Source organism: Lepus europaeus, chromosome 4 (genome assembly GCF_033115175.1).
Source record: "Lepus europaeus isolate LE1 chromosome 4, mLepTim1.pri, whole genome shotgun sequence".
Lineage (NCBI taxonomy): Eukaryota > Metazoa > Chordata > Mammalia > Lagomorpha > Leporidae > Lepus > Lepus europaeus.
Window position 1 is genome coordinate 403,989 of NC_084830.1, and position 22,393 is coordinate 426,381.

Below are 22,393 nucleotides of genomic sequence, written 5' to 3' on the forward strand. Positions count from 1 at the left end.
TACCGGCGCCGCAAGGCGGAGGATTAGCCTATTGAGCCGCGGCGCCGGCCTGCTCCACTTCTGATCCAGCTCTCTGCTGTGGCCTGGGAAAGCAGTAGAAGATGGCCCAAGTGCTTGGGCCCCTGCATCCACGTAGGAGACCAGGAAGAGGCACCTGGCTCCTGACCAGTGCAGTTCTGGCTGTTGTGGTCAATTTGGGAGTGAACCAGCTGATGGAAGACCTCTCTCTCTAACTCCAACTTTCAAATAAATATTTTAAAAGAAAAAAGTACAAAACATCAGGACCAGCACGGTGGCACAGGTTTAGCTGCCACCAGCGATACCAGCATCCCAAGCAGGTATGGCTTGGAGTCCCGCCTGCTCCACTTCCGATCCTGCCCCTGTGAATGCACCTGGGGAAAGCAGCAGCGGATGGCTCACGTGCTCGGGCCCCTGTGCCCGCGTGGGACACCTGGAGGAGCACCTGGCTCCTGCTGCCCCAGCTCTGGCCTTTGTGGCCATTGGAGAGTGAACCAGCGGATGGAAGCCCTCTTCTGTCTTTCCCTGTAACTCCGCCTTTCAAATAAATAATCTTTTAAAAAACCCTCCTTAACTACTACCACGTTGTAGACAGAGTGGCAAATCCCTGACAAGCGTACACCTTAGCTCCTGCTGTGGGGAGAAGCAGGGACGCCTTCCTCGGGCTCATGGAAGTGGGGCCTGGCAGAGGCAGGCCGGTGCCCATGATGCAGGAGGCCAACGGCGTCTCCAGGGCGCACGACGCGTCCTCAGGCGTAGAGGAAGGAGTTCCTTCTGCAGGGAACTCAGCTCGCTGCAGGGCACACGCCCCCACCCCACCCTGGCAGGGTGTGCACCCCTCACGGCCAACAGCCGCCACCAGCTTGCCCTCCCCCCGTCGAGGTCCTGCCCCCTGCACGCTCAGCCCCGTCCTCCAGCCGCACCCCCTCATCGAGGTCCAGCTCCGTCCCTCAGGTGCCCCGCCCCGTCCTGGTCGGGCCTCCTGCACGTGCAGCTCCGTCCCCCAGCTCCACCCCCATGGAGGTCCAGCTCCGTCCCCCAGCTCCACCCCCATGGAGGTCCAGCTCCGTCCCCCAGCTGCCCCTGACCAGGCCCTGCCCTTTGCACGTCCAGCTCCGTCCCCGTTGAGGTCCTGCCCCCTACACGTCCAGCTCCGTCCCCAGCTCTGTCCCCGTGGAGGTCCAGCTCCGCCCTCGTGGAGGTCCAGCTCCGCCCCCGTTGAGGTCCTGCCCCCTACACGTCCAGCTCCGTCCCAGCTCTGTCCCCGTGGAGGTCCAGCTCCACCCCCATGGAGGTCCAGCTCCGCCCCCGTTGAGGTCCTGCCCCCTACACGTCCAGCTCCGTCCCCAGCTCTGTCCCCGTGGAGGTCCAGCTCCACCCCCGTGGAGGTCCAGCTCCGCCCCCGTTGAGGTCCTGCCCCCTACACGTCCAGCTCCGTCCCCAGCTCTGTCCCCGTGGAGGTCCAGCTCCACCCCCATGGAGGTCCAGCTCCGTCCCTGTGGAGGCCCAGCTCCGTCCCCCAGCTCCACCCCCATGGAGGTCCACTCCGTCCCCGTGGAGGCCCAGCTCCGTCCCCCAGCTCCACCCCCATGGAGGTCCACTCTGCCCTCGTGGAGGTCCAGCTCCGTCCCCCAGCTCCACCCCCATGGAGGTCCAGCTCCGTCCCCGTGGAGGCCCAGCTCCATCCCCCAGCTCCACCCCCATGGAGGTCCACTCTGCCCTCGTGGAGGCCCAGCTCCGTCCCCCAGCTCCACCCCCATGGAGGTCCACTCTGCCCCCGTGGAGGCCCAGCTCCGTCCCCCAGCTGTCCCCCATCCTGAAGTAGATATGGGTGGGTTTCTGTCTGTGACCCCCAGGACCCCTCCTGTCCTCCTCAGCGACCTTTGACACAGCCCCGTCTCCCTCCCTTGCCAAGGGGAGAGTTAATCATTGTCTTGGCGACACCCCGACATGCTGTGACCCCTCCCCTCGCCCCCCCCATCGAGCTCCTCAGCCCAGTGCTTCCCTGGCTTGCTCCCCTGCCACAGAGGAACACAGACAGTGGTGGGGGCAGGCAGGCCCCTCCTCAGCCACACCATACAGATAAAAGCCCCAGGGTGGGCTGGCAGAGGGGGCTGGGGGCACACCTGCCGGCCAGGCCTCCACCGCACCTGAGGGCGGAAGAGCAGGCCAAGTCACGGCTCTGTAAGGCAGGGAGCGAGACTGGGTTCCGATCTGCTGGTTCACTCCTCAAGGCCCACAACCACCAGGGCTGGGCCAGGTCAGCGGGGAGCCAGGGACTCAGCCCAGGCCCCCACGTGGGCAGCAGCACTGGGGCCCTGACTGCTACCTCCCCTGGGGCACGAGACCTGCATTTCTGGTGATGAAGCAAACAGGGGGACCCAAGTGGGGGCTGGGCCTTGGAGAACAGAACCAGGCTCCCGAGAACGTCAGAACTGTGGGCACTGGGCCGAAGAATGGGGGGCTGGGGCCCTGGGGATCCCACACCAAGGGGACCTGGCTTCAGGCACAGCTGGAGCCGGGCAGCCCTGAGGATGACGTCAAGGTTGTGCGTTCGGGCCTCAGCTCCGCTGTCTGCGCTGGCCTCGCTCTGGGCGCACAGCTCCCACGATGGACTGCGTGAGCTCCCCAGCGGTCACCGTCCCCTTGCCAGTCGCTGTGGGCAGGAAGAGGTGCTGTGACCAACATACCACAAGGACCGCACCAAGAGCCGACCGGGCTGGCTCTTGGAGCCACAGCAGCCCGAGCAGCCCTGGGGAGCAGGCCGATTTCCCGGGGAGGGCTAGGGGGCAGAAGGGCCGACTCCTGCACTGCTGGGGACCTGTACCTGCCCCCACCCTGGCTACACCTGCAGCCTAGGAGAGGTTCTTTGAGGTCCACGGAGCCCAGGGGCCCCATCCCTAAGCCGCCAACAGAGTCCTGGGTGGACCAAGGCAAGACAAGGCCGCTCTCCCCCCCAGGTGCTGCACACCTGGCTCTGGTGGGTTGAGAATCCCAGGAGGGAGGGAGGCGAGGGTCCTACCTCTCATCACTCAGCCAGGTCAGCAGCCACACCTCGGCTGGCCCTCCCTTCACCTCTTGATGGTGCACCGGCAATGCCCTCCGGGACGCCCGGTGCCTCCAAGTCTTCCTCCCTTTGGCCATTGACCTCTGCCCTGTGCCTGCGGCGCCAGCAGCAAGGCCCGGATTCAAAGGGCAGTGGCTTCCTTGGATTGTCAGCCTCCACCCTGGGGGCTCGGGGCCACCTGCCCCTCTCTGCAGCAGGGCCAGACAGGGCCTTCTCCCTCCACCCACCGCCCTGGGCCCCCCGGTGTGCGTGCACACACACACATGCACACGCATGAGGCCTCTGATCACAGGCCAAGGGGAAAGAAAACAGGAAGGAGCTGGGGGTGGCCCAGCAGCCCAAGGACAGGCGCTGGCCTGGGAGGAAGGCACCGCCGACCCCGCCAGCCTCGTCCTTGCCCTCCGACCACCCCAAGGCAGCCGGCCGGCCCCACCACCAAAGGGAAGGGACCTCCTCAGGCAGTGGACACCCTGGGGGGAGGGCTCTGCCCCCCAGGTCCCTCCTCACCGGGCAGGGAGGGGAAGGGGAAGCCCTCCGCAGGGCCTCTGTGCGGGCCTGGCCCAGTCCAGGGTGGGGCCTGCCTGTGGGAAAGGCCCCGACGCCAGGCTGTCTCCTGCCTCCTCACAGGGCAGGTGCAGCCCCTCCACGCCGCCGGCCTGGCTCGGCTCTTCCCCCGTGGCCCCGATGGGACAAGGTCCAGGCTGAAGCGGTGCTCCCTGCAGATACCAACAAGCAAGGCCCAGACTGCCCAGGACCGGGGGGACGGCGTTCCCTCCAGATCCACCTGAGTAGAGGGTGCGGAGCTGGGGACCAGAGCTGGCGGCTCAGCGAGGGGGCAGCGCTCTCAGGCTGAAGGGTCCCCAGACGAGCAGGAACCCCGCACCTGCCCCCAGGAAGGCACAGACAGGCACACGAGAGATGCTCGTGGAGCAGCGGCCCCGCGGTGAGAGGCCCTCCCGCCCGGCAGTCCTGGAGGGGTGCACGTTGGGCAGACCCCGTGCCGAAGCTGCCCCACGCGGCCCTAGCCCTCCAGAGCCTGCAGCCCGAGTGGGCCCTAGGAGCTGGCCTCTGCCCACCCTCGTGCAGTTCTGAGAGGCGGTGGGGTGGATGTCCTGGGCTCAGAGGCCTGAGCCCGAGATGTGTGTGAGGGTCGGGCTGCCTGCCCAGGAGAGGGGCTCACACCAACGATGCCAACCCACCACGCAGACATACTTTATTGTACAAACCCCACCGACATCCGGGCTCAAGCCCACGGCTCAACCTGGCTCTCTGGTCCCTACCCCGCAGCGCAGGGCGTCCTGTGGAGTGTGAGGTGCGTCCAGCTTGCCCGAGTGCCTGCAGCCTCGAGGTGAAGACGGGTGGGAGCGAGGCCCCCGCCTGCCCAGGCTCAGGGCCCACACAGGTCCACACAGTCTTGCCCGCTGCGGAACACACGGTAGATGCTGGTGGGCGGGAACATGGCGACAGCCCCGAGCAGGGAGCCCAGCTGGATGGCCACGCCGGCTGCCAGCAGGGCCGGCCGCCCCCCGCCGTGCAGCAGGGAGCTGGCGGCCACTTTCACGTAGGAGAACACGCCGGCACACAGCACCCACGACAGCACCTGAGGGAGACGCGGCAGCCTCCTGAGTGCCAGCCGTCCCTGCCCGGGGCAGCCGGCCCTCCCTCTCGGGCCCCCGCAGCGCTCACCACGAGAACCACCCCTGCAGAGGTGCCCACCAGGGGGGGGCAGGGGCTCAGGATCGCCAGCGCCATCAGGTAGGCCCCAAGGAGCACACCCAGCAGCGAGAGACCACCCAAGCCTGCCAGGGACCTGCGGGGAAAGAGTGGAGACTCAGGGCTGGCCGCGCCAGGACCGGCCCCCGGCCCTACGCTCCTCCCGTCCTCACGCACCTGCACAGCACGCCCATGGCCAAGAAGCAGGCGAGGGGGTTTGCGGCGCTGCCCAGCACCACGGCCAGGTGGTAGGCCAGGCGCCCGTAGGGCAGGGAGGAGAAGCTCTGCACTGCGGGCAGCACGCCGTTGGTCAGCGCGTTGGTGGCGGCCAGCAGGCCCAGCAGGCAGGCGGTGCGGGCCGACAGCAGCCGGCGGGCCTCGGGCTCCGGGCTGGCAGGGGTGCCTGCCGCCTGGCCTGGCGGCTCCTGCAACGGCGAGGCCTCCTCCTCAGTCCCTGGGGCTCCCACCTGCAGGCCAGGGCCGGAGCCCCCCGCGGCGGCGGCCGGCGAGGGTGGCAGCAGCTGCAGGAGGCCCTGGAAGGCGGCGGCCGAGGTGACCAGGAGGGCAGTCAGCACCCAGAAGAAGGTGCTGGCTGAAAACCGCTCGGGGAAGTTGACGGGGGGCCCCGGCGTGCCGTTCGCCGGGGCCGGCAGGCACTCGAGCCGGCCCACGCCCTGCACCAGGGCCAGCACGCAGGGCAGCAGGGCGCTGAGGCCCTGGCCCAGGAAGAAGGAGCGCAGGAAGGGGGGCGGCAGGTGGCTCAGGAAGGGCAGGAAGGTGACGTTGGAGGCGCAGCAGGCCATGGCCAGCAGCAAGGCCAGCGTCAGGAAGGCCACGGAGTGCTGCTGCCCCCCCACGGGGGCCACATGGTGCCACAGAGGGGCCAGCAGCGCCATGGCCGCCACGCTCAGCGCCTGCACCACCCGGATGGGTATCCGCTCGCCTTTGCCGGGGGCCAGCCGCCTCCACGCCGTCACCACCAGCAGGCCCAGGTTCCCCAGCGCCACCAGCACGGACAGGTAGGAGGGGAGGCTCCAGCCTGCCGGGGGGGCAAGAGGCCGCGTCAGGAGCCCGCACAGGCACCAGGCGCGGCAGCCCGGGCCCGGCTCACCGGTACCCCCGCGCCACTCACCCTCGGGCAGGTCCTTCACCACCACGGGCAGCTCCACCCAGACCCCGTTGACGGCCGCCCACGAGCCCATGCCGAAGAGGGCCACCAGCAGGTGGGTCAGCACCAGGCGGCCCAGCGGGGGCGCCGCCATCCGGCCCGAGTCCGGCAGGTTCGCTCCCCACGTCGGGCCGAGCGCGCGTGGGCTCGGCAGGCAGCGGGACGCCTCTTCCTGCGGGGAGGAAGCGGACGCCGGCGGGGCGGGGCGGGGGAGGGACTACCGTGCGCTGGGCAGGGCCCCCCCGGGGGCCGAAGGTCCTGCGGTCCGGGCCCCGCGCCGTGGACGGGCTCCGGCAGGGGTGCGCTCTGCGCCGCACACCGCCCGACGGCCTCTGCCGAGCGCAGGCCCGCAGCTGCCCGGCCGGCTGGGGGGGCGTGGCAGCGGCGCAAGTCCCCGCCCCAAGGTCTTCCCGCGTGGGAGGGCTTCCTGCCGCTTGCCCCCCACCCCCGGCCAGAGCCCGCAGCAGCCGGAGCGGGCCGGCCGGAGCGGGGACTCGAACTCACGCGCCGCTCCCGGGGTACTCCGACGGCCGGCCGGCCCGCCCCCCGCGCGCGCCCCGACCGGAAGCCCGCCCCCGGAAGTCGCATGCGGGCGAGCCGGCGCGTGGTCTCGCCCTTCCGCCGCGGCCCCGCCCCTTCCGCCCCGCAGAGGGGCGCGCTTGCTCATGGCGCCCGGGGCGGCTCGGCGGGCGCGGCGCCGGACGCGGCGCGCGCGCGGGGCCTGGGCGCGGGCCCGCTCGGCCGAGGACTGGTGGTGGGACCGGCTGGCGCCGCGCGGCTCCGAGTGCCACCTGCTGCAGGCGGACAGCATGCTGCTCGTGCTGCCCGGCCCGGGGCCCCGCGAGGCCGCTGCCCACCCCAGGGCGCGGCCCAGACCCGAGCCGCAGCCGGCGCCCGCGCCGGGGCCCGACCTGGGCTGGGGGGACCGCATCCCCCTGGAAATCCTGGTGCAGGTCTTCGGGCTGCTGGTGGCGGCCGACGGGCCCCTGCCGTTCCTGGGCAGGTAGGCCTGGGCCCGGCCGCCCGGGGCGGGGCGAGCCCGCGGAAGGCCGGGCGCCCGCAGCCGTCCTGTGCCCGCAGGGCCGCGCGCGTGTGCCGCCGCTGGCACGAGGCCGCCTCGCATCCTGCGCTCTGGCGCGCGGTGACCCTGGCGCCGCCGCTGGCCGGCCGCCCTGCCAAGAGCGGAGTCAAGGCGGAGAAGCAGCTGCTCGCTTCGCTGGAGTGGCTCATGCCCAGCCGGTGAGGGGCTCCCCGCTGGCCGCCCCGCGAGCGGGGGTGCCGACGCCCCCGGGCCCTCCGTGTCCCGGCGCGGGAGGGGGGCGGGGGCGCTGGCGCAGCTCGGCCTCTGCTGTCGCCCAGGTTCTCACAGCTGCAGAGGCTGACCCTCATCCACTGGAAGTCTCAGGCGCAGCCCGTGCTGAAGGTGAGCCCCGGGCTGCGGGGCCCGCCGGACCCTGCCTGGGCCTCCCTCCTCGTGGCCCCTTGCAGCCGGCTGCACGGGCAAGGCCCGCCTCCCAGCTGGCCTCCGTGTCCCCGCAGCTGGTCAGCGAGCACTGCCCGCGGCTCACCTTCCTCAAGCTTTCAGACTGCCACGGGGTGACTGCTGACGCCCTGGTCACGCTGGCCAGAGCCTGCCCCCAGCTCCACAGCCTGGACCTGCAGCACTCCGTGGTGAGCCCCGAGTCCCCCAGGGGGCGCTGAGGCCACCTGGCCCGGGTGACCGGTACCCCTGTGCTGGGTCCCCAGGTGGAGTCCGCGGCTGTGGTGAGCTTTTTGGAGGAGGCAGGACCCCGCATGCGCAGGCTGTGGCTGACCTACAGCTCCCAGACGACAGCCATCCTGGGCGCGCTGCTGGTACGTCGGCGGCTTCGGGCGGGAGCTGGGTCAGACGCCAGGCCACTGACCCTGTGTTTTCCCGGACCGTGCAGGGCAGCTGCTGCCCCCAGCTCCAGGTGCTGGAGGTGAGCACGGGCATCAGCCCCAACAGCACTCCCCTGCAGCTCCCGGTGGAGGCCCTGCAGACAGGCTGCCCCCAGCTGCAGGTACCTGCCGCCCCCGGCCCCGCCCCGCCCCGCCGGCAGCCTGAGCCTCGCCCCCACCCCCCAGTCCCCGCCCCGCCTGCCGCCTGAGCCCAGCCCCCAGCCCCACCTGCAGCCTGAGCCTCGCCCAGCCCCGCCCCACCTGCAGCCTGACCCCGCCCCCAGCCCCGCCCCACCTGCAGCCTGAGCCTCGCCCCCAGCCCCACCTGCAAACTGAGCCCCGCCCCGCCCCGCCGGTAGCCTGAGCCTCGCCCCCAGCCCCACCTGCAAACTCAGTCCCGCCCCGCCTGCAGCCTCAGCCCCACCTGCAACCTGAGCCTCGCGGCCCCGCCCCGCCTGCCGCTTGACCCCGCCCCCAGCCCCGCCTGCAGCCTGAGCCTCGCCCCGCCCCCAGCCCCGCCCCGCCTGCAGCCTCGGCCCCGCCCCCAGGTGCTCCGGCTGCTGAATCTCGTGTGGCTGCCCAAGCCCTCTGCGCGGGGGGCGGCCCCCGGGCCCGGCTTCCCTGGCCTGGAGGAGCTCTGCCTGGCCAGCTCCACCTGCAACTTCGTGAGCAACGCGGTCTTGGGCCGCTTGCTCCATGGCTCCCCCAACCTGCGCCTGCTGGACCTCCGCGGCTGTGCCCGAATCACGCCTGCGGGCCTGCATGACCTGCCATGTCAGGGTCAGCCTTCCCTGGGCAGCGGCCGGGTGGGCGGCGCCGGGGACGCTGGCCCAGCCTGCCGCTCACACCCACGCCCCTCCCCTCAGAGCTGGAGCAGCTGCACCTGGGCCTGTATGGCCTATCAGACCGGCTGACCCTAGCCAAGGAGGGCAGCCCCCTGCTGACCCACAAGTGGTGCCGCACCCTGCGGGAACTGGACTTGAGCGGCCAGGGATTCAGCGAGAACGACCTGGAGCGGGCCCTAGCTGCCTTCGCGGGCACCCCCGGGGGCCCACACCCGGCCCTGTGTTCCCTCAACCTCAGGGGCACCCGGGTCACTCCCAGCACAGTCAGGTCAGCACCCCTCCCTCGGCCCCGTGCAGCTGGTCCTGCCTGCCTCTGTGTCCACCGTGGGCTGGCCTCAGGGGCAGAGCACAGGCAGAGGGCTCTCTGTGTCCACAGCGCTGTCATCAGCAGCTGCCCAGGTCTGCTGTACCTGAACCTGGAGTCCTGCCGCTGCCTCCCCAGGGGCCTGAAGCGGGCCTACCGCGGCCAGGCGGAAGTCCAGTGGTGTCTGGAGCAGCTGCTCACCAGTGCCCCGCCCCCCAGCTAGGAACTGCCCCCTTCCCTGTTTTGTTACAATAAATGTGTTTTTTTAGGAGCTCTGTGTGGTCCTTGGGGGGAGAGTGGACCCCTGCCTGCTGCAGCCTGTGTTGTGGGGGTGGGGTGGCCAAGGACTCCACTGGCTCCCAGCGGCTCAGGGGTGTGTGTGTCCCACCGCAGGGGACACTGCGGGCACGGGAGCTGTGGGACCCGCACAGCCATGGCATCAGGGAGGGGCCTTGGCCAGTGGATCCCCCCCTCATCCCACTTAGGCCGCCTCCACAAGAGCCAGTGCCAGGAGGTCTCGCCAGGGCAGGGGCTGGTAGGGAGGGGAACGGCCACGGCCCGGCCTGACCAGGGGGCCTCCACGTGGGAGAGAGCAACAGAGAGGCCCATTCTAGAACCCGCTGCCCAGAACTTCTAGAACTCGCGCGGCCTGCCTGGCCTGGCTCCTGTGTGCGCACTGACTCACCGCTGGCCCCCGGACCGCAACCCTGGAGGTTGGAGTGCTGCTGGGCTGTGGGAGGGGTGCGGGGACCGCGGCCGGCGCCCGGCTGACCGCCGCCGTCCCCCGCAGACCTACAAGGGCCAGGTCAGCGGCCTGCCCACGACCTCGGGCGGCGAACGCTTCCAGCTCTGGCGGCTGGGTTTCTGCACCGAGCGGCACCTGGCCACGCGCCTCAAGAGCAACAGCTTCTACCCCTTCACGCAGCAGCAGCCGGGCGGTGCGCGGGGCGGGCGGGCGGCGCGCGGGGAGGGCGGGCGCGGCAGGGCCGGGCGGTGCGCGGGGCGGGCGGGCGCGGCAGGGCCGGGCGGTGCGCGGGGCGGGCGGTGCGCGGGGCGGGCGGGCGCGGCAGGGCCGGGCGGCGCGCGGGGCGGGCGGGCGGTGCGCGGGGCGGGCGGGCGCGGCAGGGCCCCGCGGCCCTCACCGCCGCCCTCGGCCCGCAGTCTTCGTGCTGCAGTACTACCTGGACACACTGTGGAAGGGCGCGCTGCTCTTCGTCCTCTGCCTCGCGCTCGTCAGCTTAGACTTCGTCAGGCAGGTAGGCCGGCGGGTGCGCGCCCGGGCCGGCCCGGTGCCAAGGCCTGGCGCGCTCACACGGCCCCGCGGCGCCCGCAGGTGCGCAAGCAGGAGACCTGGGGCTTCCCCGCCTTCGGCGTGGGCGTGGGGCTGTGGCTCCTGGTCTCGTCGCTGCCGCGGCGCCGCCTGGTGCTGAACCACACGCGCGGCCTCTACCACTTCTCCATCCGAGGCCGCACCGTGTGCCAGGGTCCGATGAACCTCATCTACGTGCGCCTGGCGCTCAGCTCCGATGGTGACGCTCAGGCGGGCGGGGGCGAGCAGGGCCGGGGGTGGGGGGCGGCACGGGATGGCCCCCAGCCCCGGGGTGACCCGCTCTCTCGAGGCCCGCCCCGCCCTCGGAGCACCCCCCCTTCACCCACCCCACCCCGGAGGCCGCGCCCAGGGACCCGAGGCTGAGCCTGCCCCGTCCCCCGCCAGCCTATGGGAGGTGCTTCTTCCGGCTGGTCCTGTGCGGCCACAAACTGGAGCCGCTGGTGCTGGTGCAGCTGTCGGAGCGCTACGAGGTGGGTCCCGCTGTGGACGCCGCCCCGTGGTCCAGGGCGCTCCGGTGGGGCGGGCCCGGGGCGGGGCGTTGGCCCGGCGAGGCGCAGGGCCCACCGCCGCCCACTCCTTCAGCAAATGGAGTACCTGGGCCGTCACATCGCTCGGAAACTCAACATCAACTACTTCGACTACCTGGTCACGTCCTACCGGCACGTGGTCCGCCACTGGCCGCTGGGGGGCGCCGTCAGCCCGGGCTTGGGGCAGCGCAAATCCCACATGTACCCCCAGCCGCGCCAGGCGACGACCGAGGCCTAGGGGCCGCCCTAGGGCCCGCGCCCTGCCCCTCTGCCCTCAGTCCCCCGCCCCGCGTGGACCTACCGGCCCTGCTCGAAATAAAGCTGCCTCTGGCCCTCTGCCGCCGGGTCGTGGTCTCTGAGGGCAGGGGCGCTGGGGTTTCGAGACCGGCTCATGGTGGAACACCCCTTAAAGAGAAGGCTCAGTGGCTGCCCAGTTCCCAGTGCAACCAGCGGTGGGGTGCGGCAGAGTGGGAACACAGGCTCGGGGCCTGGGGATGGATCCTGGACCGGCCAAGGGCGAGTCGCTGCCACCCTCCCCTGGGCAGCGGGCACGGGGCCTGCTCATGGCCTGGCTGTGTCCCCCTGGCCAGCAGAGCCCTGGCCTCTCGCACTGCAGCCATGGAGGCCACCTGGTGGGAGACGAGAAAGTAGGGGGCTTGGGTGGAGCAGTGCCCACCATGGCCCACATGGCTGTCCTGGCCAGCATGTCCCCAGATGTTATCCAGCGAACATCCCAAGAACCAGCACTGGCTGCACAATTTACAGGGCCCAAGGCAAATACGGAGCCCTCACTACAAAGTTCCGGAGAATTCCAGGATGACAACAGCAGAACATTAAAACCAGCACAGGGGGCCGGTGCTGTGGCCTAACCAGTAAAGCCGCCGCCTGCAGCACCTGCATCCCATGATCACATGTGGGTGCTGGTTGGAGTCCTAGCTGCTCCACCTCCCATCCAGCTCCTTGCTGATGCTCCTGGGGGAACAGGGGAGGATGGCCCAAGTGCTTGGGCTCGGGCCATGCGTATGAGTGACCTGGGTGAGCTCAGGGCTTCTGGCTTTGGCCTGGCCCAGCCCTGGCTGCTGGTTGCAGCCACTTGGGGAGTGAACCAGCAGATAGAAGAGCTCCCCCTCTCTGTAGCTCTGCCTTTCTCAATAAATAAAATCTTAACGAAAGCAACAGGATGGGGGCAGGCGGGTGTTTGGTGCAGCGGCTCAGATGCCACAACTGGGATCTAGCTTAGGCTCGCTCCCACCTGGCTTCCTGCTGGTGAGCACCCTGGGAGGCTCAGATACCTGGGCCCCTGACACCCACGCAAGAGACACAGATGGAGTGACAGGCTTCCCCCTGATCTAGCCCTGGCTGTTGAGGGCATCTGAGGATGAGCAGGTAGAAGCTCTCTCTTGCCTTGTCTATGTGTGTCTGCCTTTCAGATGAAATGAAAATAATTTTTAAAAAAGATTTAACACAGCACGGGACCTGTCTGAACAGGGAGCCTGGTGAAGCAGTTCTGGGTGAGACCACGCCTCGCGAGTCACTAAGCCACCCCGGCCAGTGGTGCACAGGAAGCCCAGGTCCAGAGCCATCACCACCAAGAAGCTCCCTAAAGCCCAAGTCCCTGAGGAGGTCCCTGGCCACTTGGTGGTGGGGTGGAACCAGGTGCCGGCTGTGGGCGGGGCCGCGGGGAGCGGGTGACAGGAGTGTAGGGGTAGGGGACCTGGCAGCAGCAGGAGGGAGGCCCTCTTGTCCATTTCCTTTTTATTATTTTTAATTTATTTGAAAGGCAGAGTGACAGAGAGGTCTTTCATCTGCTGGTTCACTCTCCAGATGGCCTCAACAGTCCCCAAACGGCCAATGGTTGAGAGGCCAGGCTGAAGCCAATCTGGAGTTGGGCCACCTGCTGCAGCTTCCCAGAAAGAAGGCATGGGATGTGTACACTATGGAATACTACACAGAGGTTAAGAAAATGAAATCTTGTCGTTTGCAACAAAATGGGAGAATCTGGAAAACACGCGTAGTGAAATAAGCCAGTCCCAAAGGACAAACACCACATGTTCTCCCTGACCTGTGAGAGCTGATGGAGCCCCCAGAAGCCATCTGTAGAAGGGACACTGACACTCTGAGAGGCAATGACTTTGAACAGTCCTTGTCTCAACTGCTGAGAACACCTCTTTTTGGTTTGGTTTTGTTTTTTTCATACAATTTGTTGAACTCTTACTTAGTATAGAGTTAATCGTATGTGTATAAAGTTAACTGTTCCTAAGGTGCCCATGTGCGTCCCACAAACTAATGGCCCACCATCAGTGTGTGCGGGGGGGGGGCAGTCCCCACCCTGGTTTCCAGTCTGGCCTGCAGCACGTGTGTCAGGCCAGGCGTGGCACACGTACACATGTGAGTGCTAATGGAGTGGGGGGAATGTCCTCAGTGGACATTTCCCATTAAAATGTGGGGGCACCAGTTCATTTCCTGGCTGCTCCTCTTCTGATCCAGCTTCCTGCTATGATCTGGGAAAGCAGTGGAGGATGGACCAAGTGCTTGGGCCCCTGCACCTGTGTGTGAGACCCAGAAGAAGCTCCTGGCTCCTGGCTTCGCACCGGCTCAGATCCAGCCATTGTGACCATTTGGGGAGGAAATCAGTGGATGGAAGATCTCTCTCTCTCTCTCTCTCTCTAACTCCATCAAATAAATAAAAATTTTTTTTTGACAGGCAGAGTGGACAGTGAGAGAGAGAGAGAGAGAGAGAGAAAGGTCTTCCTTTTGCCGTTGGTTCACCCTCCAATGGCTGCCACGGTAGGCGCGCTGCGGCCAGCGCACCGCGCTGATCTGATGGCAGGAGCCAGGTGCTTCTCCTGGTCTCCCATGGGGTGCAGGGCCCAAGGGCTTGGGCCATCCTCCACTGCACTCCCTGGCCACAGCAGAGAGCTGGCCTGGAAGAGGGGCAACCGGGACAGGATTGGTGCCCCGACCGGGACTAGAACCTGGTGTGTCGGCGCCGCAAGGCAGAGGATTAGCCTATTGAGCCGCGGCACCGGCCCAAATAAATAAATCTTAAAAAAAAAAAAAAAAGTGGGGGCAGTAGAGCTGACATTGTGATATAATGGGTTAAGCTTCCACCTGCAATGCTGGCACCCATCTGGGGACCAGTTCATGTCCTGGCTGCTCCACTTCCCATCCAGCTCCCTGCTACAGTGTAGGAAAGCAGCAGAAGACGGCCCAAATGCTTGGTCCCCTGCACCCACGTGAGAGACCAGGAGGGAGCTCCTGGCTGCTGGCTTCAGCCTGGTGCAGCCCCGGCCATTGCAACCATTTGGGGAGTGAGCCAGTGGATGAAAGACCTCCCTCTCTCCCTCTCTACCCTTCTCCGTAACTCCACCTTTCAAATAAATATTTTAATAAAAAAATTCATACAAATCTCTTCAAGGCAGAGCCCCCGTACTGCAGTGGAATGTGTCTGAGATCCCAGAAGGAAACCCTCTGTGCAGCTGCGAGGGGCTGTGGAACACGGCCTCACAGCCTTCAGCAACATGAACAGCAAGATTCTGCCACAATTCAGAGCCTGGAGCTCCATCCACGTCCCCACGTGGCGTGGCAGGGGCCCACGTACATCTCCTGCCTCCCAGGATGAGCAGGCAGCTCAGTCGGGAGCGGAGCAGCCGGGACGGGCACTCACATAGGATGTGGGCGTCACAGGCGGCACTTAACCTGGTGCCACAGCGCCGCCCCTGCATGTGGACGTCTGAACCAACCTCTTAGCCACCAGGGCACCGCCCGCCTGTTCCCGGTTGTGTCACGTAGAAGACAGATCTGGCTCTTGTACTGCCTCCTGCCCTCCACGATGAAGCGGTGGCCCGGCCTGCGCCCTCGTCCTCCCAGCCACCCTGGTACCCTGTTCTGAGGGTTTCTCCCATGATTTTCAAACCCTTGGACCGGTGCCCTCAGCATCTGTGGTCTGACATTCCTGTGTGTGGCCCTGATGATCCATGGGATGCTGTGAGTGTGGGGGCCTGGGGAGTGGGGGAGGAACTCTCTGGGATGGGGTCAGTCCCCTTGGAGTTCCAGACCCCAGGCAGCTCCCACTGGCCAGGTGACGACACAGTGAGGTGGAACCCGGACCTGCCAGTGCCCCGACAACTGGACCGTGAGACGCCATCTGCTGCTCGGTGCTCTGCCTGGGCGGTCTGAACACAGCAAGACACAGTTGGCTGTTCCTAGCACACAGTCCTGGCCGGTCGCTGGCCCCGCAGTGGCCCCGTGTCCTCCCTGCCCTTGTTCTCCCCTCAGCAGGTGGCTTCCACCTCTGTCCCTGGCCTGGAAGCTGGCCACTCACCCTCCACCCCTTTTCCAGAAGGGTCCCTGCTGGGAGAGTCCCTGACCATGCCAGCCTCCCTCCGTGTCAGCTCTTGCTGTCCCGTCACGGCATCCTTCCACTCCCTGGTCTCTCTTCCTGCCAATGACCTTGTCCTCTGCCCGCCATGTACCCTGAACCCATCTCTGCCAGTCATGACCCCCACCACACATGGTGCAGCACCCCCACCTCTGCCCATCACCGCTAGGTGATGGTCACCACAGGTGACCAGAACATGACCCTGGGGTGGGGGCTGCAGCAGGGGGACCCACCCTCCAGCCGGGCCTTTCATCAGGGTTGTGCAGCCCGAGGCAGTAGTGCTCCCTAGCTGTGCAAGGTTGGAGGCCAGCAGCAGGGCGGCGTGCAGGCCTGGCCAGGCAGGCCCCAGCATCACCAACGCGGCTTTGGCTGGGGGCCCTGACTTCACTGAGCCCTTCAGTCCCCAGCCTGGGAGACTCGGGACAGCCTCCGGGGGGAGCTGAAACCGCCCCAAATCGGAGGGATGGTCGCTGGTCCTTCTCCAGAGCCTTCCGGCTGGACCTTCCCATGTGGCTGGGGGTGGGGGCCAGTGTTCCAAGGGAGGCCACGCCAGAGGGCCACGTCCTTGTGCTGGGGCCGCATGTGTGCTCGGTGCCCAGGAGGGCCCAGACTGATGGCCAAGGCCTGGGCCCAGCTGCCCTTCCCTGCCGGGTGACCCAGGGGCTGCAGGATACACCCGAGCGCAAGCAAGGACCGCGGGAATGGTTCCCTTGGGAGCGCCTGGCTGCGGGACACAGGTGTGCCCGCACCGAAGCTTCCTGCACCAAGGACACTGGGGGGCTGCAAGACTGACAGGGAGGCCAGGGGATGGAGGGGGGAGAGACAGGCGATGGAAAAATGGGGCTCCAGACAACGAGATGCAGAAGGGGGGGAGGAGAGGAGAGGTGGGAAAGTGTGGGAGGGAGCTCCGTGTCTGCGAGCAGGCGGTGGGCGCCGGGCGAGGGCATCGCGCCGGACACGTCCCGCAGGCGCCCCGAGGGCCTGCCAGGTAATTAGGCCTTGGTCCAGCTGGGCCCCCCAAGTCCCGCAATCAAAATGCTAATTGGCCCTGCGACTCCGGCTGCGCCTCCGACGGACGAGCATCGCCACCCCCCACCCCGAGGGGACCCCTGCCCCGCCCCCGCGAGCCTCGCCGGCTGTGGCTCCGCGATGGGGGGGTGGCAGTGCCCTCTCGGCTCCCGGGAGCGCCCACGCCGGCGCCGGGTCGGGCACGGGGCTGCTCCTGGTCTCCGCCGCGCGCCTAAGCCGGGTCGGCTCGCTCGCCCCGCCGTGGCTCGGCGGCGGCTGTGGGCGGCGCAGCGAGGGACGGGGCGCGGGATCCGCGCGGGTTGGACGCTAAGCAGCCCCCGCGCGCCCCGTGCGCGCCCAGCCTCCGCGCGCTCCCGGCCGCCCTGCGCCCAGCACAAGGTCACCGCGCGCAGCTCGACGAGCGCGCGCGCCCCCGCTTGGCCGCGCTCCCGGCTCCGCCGCGCTGGGACACGCCCGGAACCGCTGAGCAACCTCGGCCCCGGGCACCGCGGGCGGCGTGGGCACGCGCCCGGACCGTGGAGACCCAGAGGACCGGGCGGGGGCGGCGAGGGGACAATGGCGGCGCCGGGCCCTAATTGGGGACATATGCACCGCGCGCGGCCATTGTGCGGCCCCGAGCCCCTGCGCCCCGCGCGCGCCATTGGCCGCCGGTCCTGACGTCATGGGGGCTGCAAACTCCGCGCGGGCGGCCTCAGGAAGGTTATGCGCCTGGTTGCGGGGCCGCCGGGGGGAGCTGCAGCCCCGCGGAAGGGCGAAAAACCACCCACGAAGTAAAAATCCTGGAGCGAGGCACCGCGTCCCCTCGCTGCCTCCACGCCGGACGCTCGCTGGGCCGCAGCGCTCCGCATCCGCCGCAGGGGCGAGAGGCAGGGAGGGGAGGCCCCCCGGGCACGCTCGGGGTCAGCCCGGGTGACGGGGTGGCCGGAGACACTGCGGCACAGGACGCACACGCGGCACCCGCACACTGCGGGGTCGCCGGGCGCGCGCCGCGCCTGCACGCCCGCTTTCGCTGCCTCAGCACTCGCTCCCCAGTCTGGCGCCGCCCCCGCTCTCCCCCGCAGCCCCGCGCGTCCAGGCCCGGGCGAGGCAGGCTGACCCGAGTTGGGTGCGCCCGCGTCCCGCCCTACATGACCCCAAGCCCCGGGCCAATAGGTCCCAGGCCCTACCTCCACCTCTCCCACCCGCCCGGCAATGCCGCCGACCGCGGGGTGGCCGTTCCCGAGCCGCGCGGGGGACCCCCCCCCACAACACGCAGAGGCCGAGGCATCCCCGAGACCCCTCCCAGGAGACCCCGGCCGAGGACCGGCCCAGCGCAGCCATTTCCGCCGGCCTCTTCCCCTCCCCTGCCTCCCCCTCCCCCCGCTCCAGGGCTTTAAAAGCCGGAGGCTGGGCCGGGCCGCAGGCAGAGGCGGCTGCGAGCTCGGAGGCCGGGCGGGAGCTGTCCGAGAGCCGAGCCCCGCCCCCGGAGCCCCGTCCCTCCCCCTCCCTCGGCCCGCCCTCCCTGCGCTCCCCTCCCCCCAGGACCCCCGCCCCCCGCCCGCCGCCGCCGCCGCCGCCGCCACCACCACCGCTCGGGCTGCAGAACAATAAAGCAAGCCTCCCCGAGACCCCCGCCGAGGACCCCCGCCCGGCGGCCGAGCCCCCTCGGCCCGCCCCTCTCCACCCGCGCCGGCCGAGCGCGCCCGGGCGCTGGCCGCGGTGCTGCCCGGGCCGGCGCTGGCCGCGGTGCTGAAGACGCCGGCGCCCCCGCCGCCGCTGCAGCCGCCGCGTTCTCCCGGTCCGGCGCCGCCGCCCCCGGGGGCATGGGGGACCGCTGACTGAGGCTCGGCCACGGCGGCGGGGGGGAGGGCGAGGGGCCGCAGCCCTGCACCCACTCGCAGCCTACGGGCCCGGGACGGAGCCGCTCCCCCCTCTCCGCCCCCCCCAGCCTCCTCCCCCGCCTGTCCAGGGGCGGCACTGCGGGCTGGGAAGCCGGGACCAGAGGAGGGAAGGAAGGAAGGAAGGAAAGAAGGAAGAGGAGAGCGGAGCGGAGCGGAGGACGGAGGAGAGCGGCCGGGAGGCGCAGCGGCGGCGGCGCGGGGCAGGAAGCCGGCGGCGAGCGGACTGGCACTGGCGCGGCAGCATCCAGCGGCCGGAGGGGGGACCCGAGCCGCCTCCGCCGCTCCTCGGATGGTGACGGGGCCCCGCCGCGGCCGCAGTCCCCCCGAGCCCCGGCTCCGCAGGAATCATGCCCAGGTCCTTCCTGGTCAAGAAGGTCAAACTTGACACGTTCTCTTCGGCAGACCTCGAGAGCTCCTACGGGCGTGCCCGCGGCGACCTCGGCGTGCGACTGCACGATAAAGGTGCGAGCCGGTTGGGGTGCAGGCCCAGGGCGTTGCTGCGAGGGGTAGAGGGCCAGAGCGTGGGGGGTGGAAGGGCAAGGTCGGGGGGGGGCGGAAGAGGCCCCTGGGAACCAGAGCCACCGAGGGGCTGTGGCCAAGCCTGGACCGCAGCAGGGGATGGGGACCGAGGATGCTCAGGACCCGGCCTGGCTGGGAGGGGAGGAGGTGGAGGAGATGGGTGAGAACAAGGAGGCAGGCCGCCACCAATGCCGGGCCACCTGCTGACACGGCTCGTGCGGGCCCACACCCGGAATCCTGGACCGTTGCCCTCTTCCTGTGCTCCCAGGACCCCTGCTAGGTCTTCCTGAGGAAGGCCGGCCCCGGCTGCTCCACGGAGCAGGCATGGAGTTCCAGGGGCCGCCCACCTGTCAGGGCAGGAGCTGCAGCAGAGGCAGTGCCAGGGCCTTCCCTGAAGCCAGGGTCGGGGGAGAAGGCTGCGGGCAGGGGAGGCTGTCTGTGCCAGGGTGCCCAAGTTCAAGGACAACTGTTCGCATGGGAGCTAGGGTGCAGGGAGTGCCAGCAGCCTGGCGGCAGGGCAAGTGCGACCTGCTGGAGTGGGCGCCTGTGTGGGCCCATGTGACTGCATGTGACCATGTGACTGTCAGTGTGTGACCCTGTGTGAGTGTGTGCCTGCTTGTGTGCCACTCCATGGGACCATGTGACTCTGAGGCCAGTGTGCACCATGTGACTGAGAGTGTCCAGGTGGCTGCATATGTGACCCTGCACGAGTGGGTGGCTTAGCCGGCCGGGGGCTCCAGGGAGGACCAACGGGGGGGGGGGGACACAACCCCCTCCTGAGAGGTGCGCTTGTGATTCTGAGCTTGTGAGATCCATCCAAGGCTCTGGGTTCCACTGCGGGTGCCGGCACAAATTATGCTGCCTTCCCACAGCCTGTGTCTCTCTGAAGGTGTCCCATGGTGGACACCGGGGCGCTGTCCTCACCGCAGTGTCTCTGGCCTGGGGGTGGTCCCTGCAGAGTCTAGGGGGTGGGAGGAAGAGGCTAGCAGAGAGCAGAGCAGGAACCGGAGGAGCAGCCCCAGGAAAGGGTGGGAAAGACAAGAGCGGCGTGTGGAGCCACGGAGGCACCACTGCCGGCGTGGGTGGGGGTCAGGTCTAGCCAGGTGGGGGGGGGGCGCGCCGGAGGAGCCGCAGGAGGGAGCCCGTCTCTGGGGCTCGCTGGGGGGCAGCACCAAGGCCGGGCACGGGGAAGAGCCTGCGGGGACCCCGGAGCGGCGGCCCGGCTTTGTGCGCCGCAGGTCTGCAGTGTGTTGCATAATCAGGCAAAACTGCTGAAGTGGGGAGAACCCGAGGGGGAGGGGGAGGGGAGGGGAGGCGGGAGAGGGAGGCACCGCCCCTCCCCCCTGACCTTGAGGCTCCGCGGAAGGGGGGCGGCCGCGCCCGGAGCTGCGCCTCCCTCCTCCCCCAGCGGGGGCGGGGCGCCGGGCGGCGGGGGCGGGGCGCGGCCGGGCCCGACTCATCCTCGCCTGTGCTCTCCCCTCCCTCCCCGCTGTCTCCATCCCGCCTGCCCCGCGGTCCCCCGGCCCCTTCTTTGTCTTCCTCCCGGTTCGTCCCCGCTCTGTCCTCCCTGCGCCCCTCCCGCCCCCTGTCCGTGTGTCCGCCTCGGTCCGCAGGATACCTCAGCGACTACGTGGGGCCTGCGTCCGTCTACGATGGCGACGCCGAGGCGGCGCTGCTCAAAGGGCCGTCCCCGGAGCCCATGTACGCGGCGGCCGTGCGGGGAGAGCTGGGCCCCGCGGCCGCGGGCTCGGCGCCGCCGCCCACCCCGCGCCCTGAGCTGGCCACCGCTGCGGGCGGCTACATCAACGGCGACGCGGCCGTCAGCGAGGGCTACGCGGCCGACGCCTTCTTCATCACCGACGGGCGCTCGCGCCGCAAGGCCGCAGCCGCCGCCGCCGCCGCCGCCGCCGCCGCCCCCTCCACGGCCGCGGCCGCGGCCCCCGACGGCGACGGCGACGCCGGAGGCGGGGCGGGCGCGCGGGGCTCGGGCTCGGGGGCAGGGGGCCGGGGCGGCGCGCGCGCGGGGGCGGGCCCCGAAGCGCGCGCGGGGCCAGGGCCCGCGGGTGCCGGTGGCCGGCATGCGTGCGGCGAGTGCGGCAAGACGTACGCCACGTCGTCGAACCTGAGCCGCCACAAGCAGACGCACCGCAGCCTGGACAGCCAGCTGGCGCGGCGCTGCCCGACGTGTGGCAAGGTGTACGTGTCCATGCCGGCCATGGCCATGCACCTGCTCACACACGACCTGCGCCACAAGTGCGGCGTGTGCGGCAAGGCCTTCTCCAGGCCCTGGCTGCTGCAGGGCCACATGCGCTCGCACACTGGCGAGAAACCCTTCGGCTGCGCGCACTGCGGCAAAGCCTTCGCCGACCGCTCCAACCTGCGCGCGCACATGCAGACGCACTCCGCCTTCAAACACTTCCAGTGCAAGCGTTGCAAGAAGAGCTTCGCGCTCAAGTCCTATCTCAACAAGCACTACGAGTCCGCCTGCTTCAAGGGTGGCGCGGCCGGCGGCCCTGCGGCCCCCGCGCCGCCGCAGCTCGGCCCCGTGCAGGCCTAGGGCGGAGGGCCTGCGCCAGCCCGCTCGGCGCTCAGCAATACGGGGCCCTCCCCCAGGGAAGTCCCCGCCGGCGTCCGGGTGGAGGGGCCGGAGGGCGGGCCCCTCCTCACAGCAATAGGGGAAGGGGGCCGGCCCCACCCTGCCCCGCCCGCCGGGGGCCTTGCCAGCCCCTTCAAGCAATAGGGTCCCGAGGGGAGACCCACCCCGAACCCGCTCCCCTCCCCTCCAGGGTGCCCCAGGCTTCCTCCCAGCAATAGGGTCGCCGAGACCCAGACCGAACCTCAGCTCCGAGCTGGGTCTCCGAAGATTGGGGCGGGGGGCGGGCGCGCCCCCCCTGCTCCCTCCTCTGCGCCTCTGGATCGCGTCGCGAGACTCAGGTCTTCCCCACCCCTTCCCAAGCCTTCCAGGGCCGGGCCTTCGGCCCAGACGTCCGGGGCGTCGGTTCCTCGCGGCAGCGGGCTGGCGGAGGGGCGGGCGCGGGCGCGGCTTGCGGAGGCGCCGCTGCCCGCTCCAGAGGCCGGGGCCGGGGCTGACGGCGGCGCTGCCCTCCCTCAGGCCCCTTCGGGGGGGCCCGGTCCGAGCCGCCCTCCCACCCTCACCCTCCTCGCATCCTCTGCGAAATCCGAATTCTTCCAGCCCAGCTCCCGGGGCTCTGTCCTCCACACGGAATACTAATGACGCATATCGAATCGCATGGACTCACCGACCCCCTGAGACCCCCGCCCCGCCCCCGGGCCCCGTCCCGCGCACCCGCGGCGCTAGGTGGTGTTGGAGGACGGATTCCGGGCCCGGCAGGCGGGCGCGGCTCTGCCCTCCATACACCTCTGTATTCGCTGCGAGGGGTTGCGGACGCGTCGGGGCTCCTTTCTGTATTAGTTTTATTTATGAACGGATTGCACTCGGGTCAGGGAGGGGGCGCCGGACCCCCACCCCCTAATCCTCCCCGCCGACGCTGGGGACTCGGGAGTCCAGGATCAGTGTCCCCGCCCCTAGCCGGGCTCGGGCTCGGTCCCCGGGGGAGCCTCGGACCCCGCCCCACTCGGTTGCCAACTTTCGCCCGTCTATGCCAAAGCCTCGGCGGCGACCCCGCCCCAAGGGCCCGCCCCATTGGCCGCCGCCTTTGTGACGTCACTGC

General features: G+C 69.4%; 4 protein-coding genes across 5 annotated transcripts; 3 read left to right on the forward strand and 1 right to left on the reverse strand.

The window, feature by feature from the left end:
- Positions 1-4,256: 4,256 nt before the first annotated feature.
- Positions 4,257-6,498, reverse strand: SLC52A2 (solute carrier family 52 member 2). Its single transcript, XM_062189421.1, has 4 exons — positions 5,931-6,498; positions 4,976-5,837; positions 4,772-4,895; positions 4,257-4,685 (listed from the first exon to the last, which is right to left on the reverse strand). Exons 1-4 carry the CDS (start codon positions 6,058-6,060, stop codon positions 4,473-4,475), a joined length of 1,329 nt encoding a protein of 442 aa, XP_062045405.1. The 5' UTR covers positions 6,061-6,498; the 3' UTR covers positions 4,257-4,472.
- Positions 6,499-6,631: 133 nt separating this feature from the next.
- On the forward strand, positions 6,632-9,306 carry FBXL6 (F-box and leucine rich repeat protein 6). 2 transcript variants are annotated; one of them, XM_062189423.1, is made up of 9 exons: positions 6,632-6,969; positions 7,047-7,205; positions 7,326-7,389; positions 7,506-7,637; positions 7,713-7,820; positions 7,895-8,008; positions 8,435-8,666; positions 8,753-8,999; positions 9,108-9,306. In XM_062189423.1, exons 1-9 carry the CDS (start codon positions 6,632-6,634, stop codon positions 9,256-9,258), a joined length of 1,545 nt encoding a protein of 514 aa, XP_062045407.1. In that variant the 3' UTR covers positions 9,259-9,306. The 2 variants fall into 2 exon arrangements, with proteins under 2 accessions (XP_062045407.1, XP_062045406.1); XM_062189422.1 differs by having other exon boundaries at positions 8,753-9,306.
- Positions 9,307-9,468: 162 nt separating this feature from the next.
- Positions 9,469-11,130, forward strand: TMEM249 (transmembrane protein 249). Its single transcript, XM_062189397.1, has 6 exons — positions 9,469-9,570; positions 9,826-9,973; positions 10,197-10,291; positions 10,369-10,564; positions 10,750-10,835; positions 10,948-11,130. Exons 1-6 carry the CDS (start codon positions 9,469-9,471, stop codon positions 11,128-11,130), a joined length of 810 nt encoding a protein of 269 aa, XP_062045381.1.
- A 7,399-nt stretch (positions 11,131-18,529) lies between these two features.
- On the forward strand, positions 18,530-21,258 carry SCRT1 (scratch family transcriptional repressor 1). Its single transcript, XM_062189424.1, has 2 exons — positions 18,530-18,644; positions 20,315-21,258. The coding sequence occupies exons 1-2, from the start codon at positions 18,530-18,532 to the stop codon at positions 21,256-21,258; spliced, it is 1,059 nt and encodes a 352-aa protein (XP_062045408.1).
- Positions 21,259-22,393: the final 1,135 nt, after the last annotated feature.